General features: G+C 32.2%; 2 protein-coding genes across 2 annotated transcripts; one reads left to right on the top strand and one right to left on the bottom strand.

Annotated features, from left to right (window-relative positions):
* Nucleotides 1-2,802: 2,802 nt before the first annotated feature.
* Nucleotides 2,803-5,963, top strand: LOC145160973 (alpha-galactosidase-like). Its single transcript, XM_079080367.1, has 15 exons — nucleotides 2,803-3,019; nucleotides 3,421-3,479; nucleotides 3,575-3,631; nucleotides 3,829-3,863; nucleotides 3,986-4,089; nucleotides 4,179-4,254; nucleotides 4,342-4,400; nucleotides 4,486-4,551; nucleotides 4,638-4,721; nucleotides 4,837-4,901; nucleotides 4,988-5,070; nucleotides 5,177-5,267; nucleotides 5,330-5,379; nucleotides 5,574-5,714; nucleotides 5,801-5,963. Exons 1-15 carry the CDS (start codon nucleotides 2,874-2,876, stop codon nucleotides 5,885-5,887), a joined length of 1,203 nt encoding a protein of 400 aa, XP_078936493.1. The 5' UTR covers nucleotides 2,803-2,873; the 3' UTR covers nucleotides 5,888-5,963.
* On the bottom strand, nucleotides 5,905-8,346 carry LOC145160974 (Methyltransferase family protein). Its single transcript, XM_079080368.1, has 7 exons — nucleotides 7,533-8,346; nucleotides 7,124-7,233; nucleotides 6,781-6,974; nucleotides 6,602-6,693; nucleotides 6,398-6,500; nucleotides 6,169-6,311; nucleotides 5,905-6,084 (listed from the first exon to the last, which is right to left on the bottom strand). Exons 1-7 carry the CDS (start codon nucleotides 7,722-7,724, stop codon nucleotides 5,986-5,988), a joined length of 933 nt encoding a protein of 310 aa, XP_078936494.1. The 5' UTR covers nucleotides 7,725-8,346; the 3' UTR covers nucleotides 5,905-5,985.
* Between the last annotated feature and the right edge of the window lie 5 nt (nucleotides 8,347-8,351).

Below are 8,351 nucleotides of genomic sequence, written 5' to 3'. Positions count from 1 at the left end.
TTCGTTGGGTTTTTTGAACAAACAAAACATGATTGAGGTTTTTTTGAACGGTTTTGAACTTCGTTGGTCTTACACATCATTTTCCCGATATTTAATTCCACGTCATAAGCCATGTCATTCGTTGACTTTAATTAGTCGGTTGATCCTAATGAGAATCGAACAAAAGTGTAAGTTAGTTGGGCTTTTTTAGACAAAATGTCAAGTACGTTGGATTTTCTTGAACGGACAAACATAATTGAGGTTTTTTGAACGGTTTGAAAACTTCATTGGGCTTATAAGTCATTTTCTTTATATTTTAACTTATAACCCACATGTTTTTAATATACCACATTAAATACAACCAATATGTAATTTCTATTATAGAAGTTCCAAACAAAGTTACTCAATATCTTATTGCTGTTATCGATTTGCGTTGATTTTGGCATGTTCTGTGTATAATTTTTAGTTAAATTATAAAACAGATTCGTGTGGGCTGGGTTTGGCTTTTTTTTCTTGACAAAGATCGTCAAGAGAAGATAAAATGGGTGATGATTAGATTTCAAAGAAGCTGGTGGTGGAGGCAAGAGAATTCAAAGAAAGACGTGGCGTCACAATTACGGAAAAGTGTTGAAAAAAGCAAATGAGACAATCAAACCTGACAAAAGAGAGAGTATGCAAGCGATATGCGTAAAGGTGAAGCCTCTCAAGTCTCAAACTTTTTTTTTTTTTTTTTTTTTTTTTTACATATGATCCGTACATATAGGTACATATAAATTAGTATACATTTTGTGCCCATGGGACATTAATCTAACCGAATAGAAATTTTTTTCAATGCAATTTATAAATAAATTGTTGAATAATATTTAGTTTTAAAATGCTATAATTTTCATTTGTTTGAAATAATTTTAGTAACAATTAATAATATATGTGTCATGGCATTTTATTATTTCATCAGAAGAAGTCATTCATATGGGATGAAACTCAATAATCTTTTTATGTATTTAACCTTGAAAATCTATATGGATACACAACTCAACTTAATAAAATAGTAATTTGTCAATAAATTATATTTCAATTATAGTTCTCAACCATCGAAGAGGATGTAATTAAGCAAACACTTGTTGGGCATGGAAAATTTAATGTTTTTTTTTCTTGGTGTATACTAACAGTGACATCATACTCATATATAGGGAGATCAAATCGAAATTGAATTTGAATATCTGGGTGTGTTTGATTTTTAGGTCCTTTTTTGAGGTGGGCATGGTTTATCTATAAATAGATGGAACTGAAATCCCTTCTTATCTTATCTCGGAACACGTGTATTAAATTAAAGATATTTGTAAAATCGTAAATGCATAATGGTGACTTGTTAATATAAAATTTGATGGAGCGATTTATAAAGGCGTGGTTTCCGTCAAGGTCGGGGGACAAAACAAGACCATACACGCTTGTAAACAAAAAGATAATACTTCATTTTTAAGGTTGGGTTTATAAAATAACAAGATATAATTTAATTATTATATTTAGAGCATTAGATCACTTTTTGTATGTACTTTGCTTATGTGAATGTTTAAATATATTTGTAAAGTTGTAAATGCATAATGTTGACTTGTTAATATAAAATTTGATGGAGCGATTTATAAAGGCGTGGTTTCCGTCAAGGTCGGGGGACAAAACAAGACCATACACGCTTGTAAACAAAAAGATAATACTTCATTTTTAAGGTTGGGTTTATAAAATAACAAGATATAATTTAATTATTATATTTAGAGCATTAGATCACTTTTTGTATGTACTTTGCTTATGTGAATGTTTAAATATATTTGTAAAGTTGTAAATGCATAATGTTGACTTGTTAATATAAAATTTGATGGAGCGATTTATAAAGGCGTGGTTTCCATCAAGGTCGGGGGGACAAAACAAGACCATACACGCTTGTAAACAAAAAGATAGTAATACTTTATTTTTAAGGTTGGGTTTATAAAATAACAAAATATAATTTAATTATATTATATTTAGAGCATTAGATCATTTTTATATGTACTTTGTTTATGTGAATGTTAAATATATTTAAGTAAAAATTATAAATATTTTAACCGTTCCTAATCATTTTTGTTTTAACGTGTAAGCTAATATAAAACAGCGACATTGTTTTCGATTTATCTCATTTAAATCAGTATTTTTACTTTCTAAAACCTATTCCCCAAACCATATTATATGATGACATTTGCATTATATAAATAATCATAATATCTTCTTAACCCAAACTATATTACATGATAACATTTGCACTATTTTCATGTTGTAGTTTGCTTATACCACTTTGCAACCTCCTCAAATTTCTTTTCTTGTTGCATGTGATGTCATTTCTAAACCTATATATGGGATGTCATGCCAGCTGTAGAAGAAATATGTCAAACATATGAATTCCAAGATGCTACTATCCAACATGTAGTTTAAATCTCATTAGATTTGATGATTTAGATCTTTGACGTTCATTTTTGTACCTATCTTCTCGCTTTAACCTTACCTACTAACCACATTATAAGATAATCATTATATATGTCCGATCTTGGCTTTTTGATGTCTCGTTTGTAAGTTTTAACTTGGATTAGTCGTTAACCTTATTTTGCCAAATACAACCATCCAAAATGTTGGTCGTTTTTTCTTTCAAAATTGTGGGCCCACTGTAAAAAACGTGGCTTTGGGATACATGTTGACGATGACCTCTTACCTCATCCTAAACGGCAAAAAAATAATAATCATAATGCATAATTGCATATGCGTACAATACAATTCAACGAGTGTGTATATAACATAAGAGTTCCATTTGCTATTTGCTAAGCTTACTACTTGTCTACATTCATCTGTGTGAAAGGCTATAGTAATCGAAGATGCATCTAAGGGTTGTACTTTGCTTCTTCTCCTTGCTTATCGCCGGATTAGCCACCACCGGCGCAGCACGTACAACCTTTGGCAGCACAAGTGACCGGAGGAGGAGCCTTTTGGATAATGGACTTGGCCGGACTCCCCAAATGGGGTAAGTTAAGTCTGTGTGCGTTAATATTTGTTGTCGGTAGCCATGCATTAGTAGCTTTATCAGCTGTACTCTTTCCTTTATTACTTGTACCACGCATTAGCTACACCAACATTGCCGCCGTCCGCCGGCAATAAAATCTCGAAAACATTACAATTTTTTTGCCGATTGCCGGTGGATGCCTCCGTCTGCATGATTTATTCTACCATGTGGCATGTTTTTTCTTTGTTTTTGATAAACATACAATTGGCAAAATGTTGAGTTTTTTTATTTATATTCGTCTTCCTATTTTCGTACAATATAATTAACTATAAAATCTTATTATAAAGTTAATAAACACAACAAATAAATTGGTAATTTTGAAGTAATCTTTTTTTTTTAATTGTTGAGTTGTACGTACACAGGTGGAATAGTTGGAATCACTTTGCTTGTAACATCGAAGAAAAGTTAATCAGGGAAACAGGTAAATAAATTTAGTTTTCCTAACCTTCATTTTATTACATACGAGTATTTTAATAGTTTTATCTTTTTAAAAATATTTGTTTTGAATTTCAATAGCGGATGCAATGGTGTCAACTGGACTTGCTGCTGCAGGATACCAATATGTTAATATAGGTAAATAACCCCCCATTATTAATTAGATACAGAATTTGCTCATGTGGTGGGGCGTATGGTATCTTATCAGATCTTACAAATATTTTGGCAAAAACCGGTAGTAAAGGATAATGTTTTTTATATAATGGGTGTTTTTTAATATATGTATGTAAAATAAATATATACTTATAGTATATTTTTTTATTGTGTTATTATAGATGACTGTTGGGCTGAACTCAATAGAGATTCAAAGGTGACTTAATCCTCCATTCATTTGATTACTTGACACTTTGTTAAGGTTTTCTTTAATTATTTATTTGTGTTATTTGAGTAATGATCGATTATGTCGTTTATTAAATTATTTGATTTTTGTAGGGGAATTTCGTTCCTAAAAGAGATACATTTCCATCTGGAATCAAAGCTTTAGCTGATTATGTTCATAGCAAAGGATTAAAGCTTGGAATTTACTCTGATGCCGGGTATTTAAGACATAATTAAACCTTAATTACAAAAGTTTAATCCCTTTCTCTAGGGAGTATTTATTTACCTTTTTCTTGTTCCCAAACAGATCTCTAACATGCAGCAAGCAAATGCCTGGATCATTAGGCCACGAAGAACAGGATGCGAAAACCTTCGCCTCATGGGTACATTCGTATTATTTCAAATCCCCATATTATTATTTCTTTTGGAGCTAAATATATTTAATTTATTCATTATTATTTTGTTTATAGGGTATCGATTACTTAAAATATGATAACTGTAACAATCAAGATATAAGCCCCAAAGAAAGGTAAACTTTCGGTTTCAAGAATTTTTTGTTATAACAAAATATGATAATATAATTGACAACTTTTTGTGTAATTTGTGACAAAAAGGTATCCAGTAATGACAAAAGCTTTGCAGAATTCAGGAAGGCCCATTTTTTATTCTCTATGTGAATGGTGAGTGTTGATCTTGCTTCTATATACATGGCATAAAAAAACGATACCCCAAAATGACCGAAGGGCAAAACCGTCATTTCATTCAGGGGCCAAGAGGATCCTGCAACATGGGCACATGGAGTTGGCAATAGCTGGAGGACGACCGGAGATATTTCTGATAGTTGGGATAGGTATCACTGTTCACTACCCACAATAATGCACCATATATATATTTCCATTATTATATAGTATTATTTTTATAAAATTCAATTTTATACAAAACAATCATATTTCCCTTTCTTCTAGCATGACTAGTCGGGCAGACCAAAATGACAAATGGGCAGCTTATGCAAAATCGGGCGGATGGAACGGTTTGTATTTTACTTTTTACTGATTTTATGAACTGTTTACAATTTATAGATCTTACGGTTTTAAGATTCTTATGATTTGGTTCTAGATCCTGACATGTTGGAAGTTGGTAATGGAGGAATGACAACAGAGGAATATCGTTCACATTTTAGCATTTGGGCACTAGCAAAAGTATACCATTTGTTCTAAAATACATTATTTTTAATATACTATAGCAATGTATACATTCAATATGTAGGTTTTATAACAAATGTGTTACTTTGTGACAATGTTTTAGGCACCTCTACTTGTTGGTTGTGACATACGATCTATGAGCAAAGAAACATATGAAATTCTTAGCAATAAAGAAGTCATTGCTGTGAATCAAGGTTTGTGTACTTAAAAATTTGTAATCTTTGTACATATATTCATAGTCTCGAGTTTAATGTAGATCCACTTGGAGTTCAAGGGAAAAAGGTAAAGAAGGACGGCGATTTGGAGGTAACATTTCTCTATGTTCATGGCAATTTAACCTCTACAAAAACGTAATTCCCATGAAAACATAAATGAAAAAAGGAAATTTCTGTGATTTTAAGAAAAATACTATTATTATTATTATTATTATTATTATTATTATAATAAAAGAATAAGTTTATTTTCTTTTTGTTATGTTTTTAACCTAATTTAAATTGTAGGTGTGGGCTGGCCCACTTGCACATAACAAAGTAGTTGTAATTCTATGGAATAGAGGAGGGTCAACAAGGGAAATTACTGCTTATTGGTCAGATATTGGGCTCAAATCATCGACAGTTGTAAAGGCTCGTGACTTGTGGGCTGTAAGATTTTTACAATTTGTTTTCATTTACTATTAACCGGTTTTTGTAATGATTCTGACATGAAGTAATGGTTGTATCTTTTGCAGCATTCGACAAGAAAATCAGTGAAGGAACATATCTCAGCAAGAGTAGAATCCCATGCTTGTAGAATGTACGTTCTTACTCCACAATAAGGAGGAGGAATAGAGTGTACACGAATACACCATGAATCAAATAAATAAAAATAAAGATTTGCAATTTTGTTAAAAATCTTGCGTAGTGTAAAATGAAGTTACAATGGTTTTTGGAACTTCCCATGAACCCACACCCTATGCATTGTCTTCTGTTTACGCCTGTTCACTGACTTGACACAACAATATTCAAGCTCAACCTGTAAAATAAGAAAAACGAATTTTGTTTCAATTTTATTTTTATAAAAATCAAACCACAATGAGAAAGAGAAAAGATTTATTACCTCGATAAAACCAGCAGCTAGGAAGAGATCTCGGGCTGTATTTAAAGAGAAAAAATAAGAACGGGTGCCATCGGATCGTTTGTATTCCCTAAATCCCACTCTTTGATCAGCCTCAAATCGAAGCATGGTCATGTCATAAAGTCCTGAATCAATTGAGACATGTTTTAAGACCCATATTTCTCATGGTTGAATATTGATGGAGTTGTTAAGTTTATGTATGGATCATTACCATAATCCCTGAAGAAGAGTAATCCACCGGGTTTTAGAGCAGAAAAGCACTCAGAAACAGCCATGGGCATCCTATCAACTGGTACAGCCGATAGGGTGAAAATCTGTCATACAACACAAAATCTATAAAAAAAAATATAGATATTCAAAATAATGTAATTAAAAAAAGTCAACAAGGGAGCAGATGGTATGATATGACACCTACCAATGTAACATAATCCACACCACCTATGCAGCACTCACTTTCCTTTGATGAACTTATAATATCACTCAAATCTCTCTTGTCATCATCAAAGTCTGAAAGAGAGTTACCAAGAAAAAATAAATAACTGAGTCTGTATCATGTTTATATGTGCATATAAACACCTGAAAGAAATTTATTACCTTTAATCAATGAAGTTTCACGGCAAGAATCACAAATCAGCCACTTTGGGAATCGAGATGTAGAAAAATCACAACAAAAAGGGCGAAAACGACTTTTAGCCAACACCAGACTGGAAGCATATATGATTTCAGTTGCCCTCTCAAGTGCCTCTGTGCTACAATCGCAGGCAAATACAATGATGTTTTCTTTTCCACTACACAACATAAAAAAGAAAAGAAAAATAGCTTCCATAAGGCTAAAGAATCAAGTAGACACTATACATGACTTCAAATTAACATTTTGATCATAAATTCAGCCCAAATTTAATCCTTGAAGAGTAAAGTGTTTGCGTTGTAAAATTACCGTAAGATTGGTAGAGCAGTGCTTCCATTACCACACCCTGCCTCCAATACCTTAAAGTTCTCCCCGCAAGAAGCTAATTCAGGAAATTCCTTTAACAAATACCGTCTCTCCTGCACGAACAAATAAGCTTTGAGCAACTTGACCTAGATATCTCTAGAAAAGGTGAAAGCTTTTTGTATAAATTCTATATTCAAGTAGTAAAAGCATAATCGTTTTCCAAATATGATTCATCATCCGTTTCATTCCGTTTAGTGGGTCTATTCTACAACATCTACCAACAATCATAAGAGCCTAAATAATAAGAGAAAAGGATGAACCTTGGTTTCTCGAAATCAAAATTAGTTGCGCGTCTGTTTATGGAATCAATGTTGGTTGTTAAATAAGATGGAGGAGGAGGAAATGGATGTACCTTGAAGAATTTTCCTGTAGAGTGACGAGCGTGAAAGTGGTTCCATGATTGGGAGTCTAGGGCAGATGACGAGATAGATTGATTAGTAAAGGGAAGGAAATGATAGTGAAGGGTAGGATCATTCTCGATTCGTTGCCTCAGTTCCTCCCAATCAAAATCCTTTGAGTGATACACCGTTTCTTCGCCGTTCATGAGACTAATGGAAGCAAAGTTAGCAGAGGCAACAGACGGGAAGAACCAGATCAATTTTACTTCCGAGTAAACTGGAATTTTTTTTTTTTTTTTTTTCTGTGCATTGGGAATATGTTTTTGTAAAAGATTGAATTCGGGTTTTTACCGTTTTTTTTTAAACCGACCTAAATCATTTTTTCAACCGAAAAAACCCCAGATTTTTAAGACGATTTGTAAAAGACCGATATTTGTGCACCTCTAGGGTACAAAACATTTTTGATGCATGCATAGGTAGGTGGCCCGAAATATAAATTTGTTTATGATTTGGTCTCTCAAACTTGATTTTTAATAGATTTGATCCACATAGTCTAAAATAACTAATACCTCTTAAACAATTCCTTATTATTATTATTAGGGTAAATTACACGGATAGTCCCTCTGGTTTAAGGTAATCTTCGCGTTTGGTCCTTAAATTGTTTTTTTTTAACTCGGACCGTCCCTCAAAAGTATTTTTGTTACACGTTTATTACCAAACATAAAAAGACTCATATGCCATTAATATTTATTTATTAATTTTTTATATTATTTATTTATAATTTTTAAATTAAAAAAATAATAAATAAAATAAACAACATCCACCATTCGACG

The sequence above is a fragment of the Lactuca virosa genome, chromosome 2 (assembly GCF_052849685.1).
Source record: "Lactuca virosa cultivar CGN04683 chromosome 2, Lactuca_virosa_CGN04683_v6, whole genome shotgun sequence".
In the NCBI taxonomy this organism is placed as follows: domain Eukaryota; kingdom Viridiplantae; phylum Streptophyta; class Magnoliopsida; order Asterales; family Asteraceae; genus Lactuca; species Lactuca virosa.
Note: the sequence above shows the minus strand (reverse complement) of the source record. Positions and strands in the feature narration are given on the sequence as shown.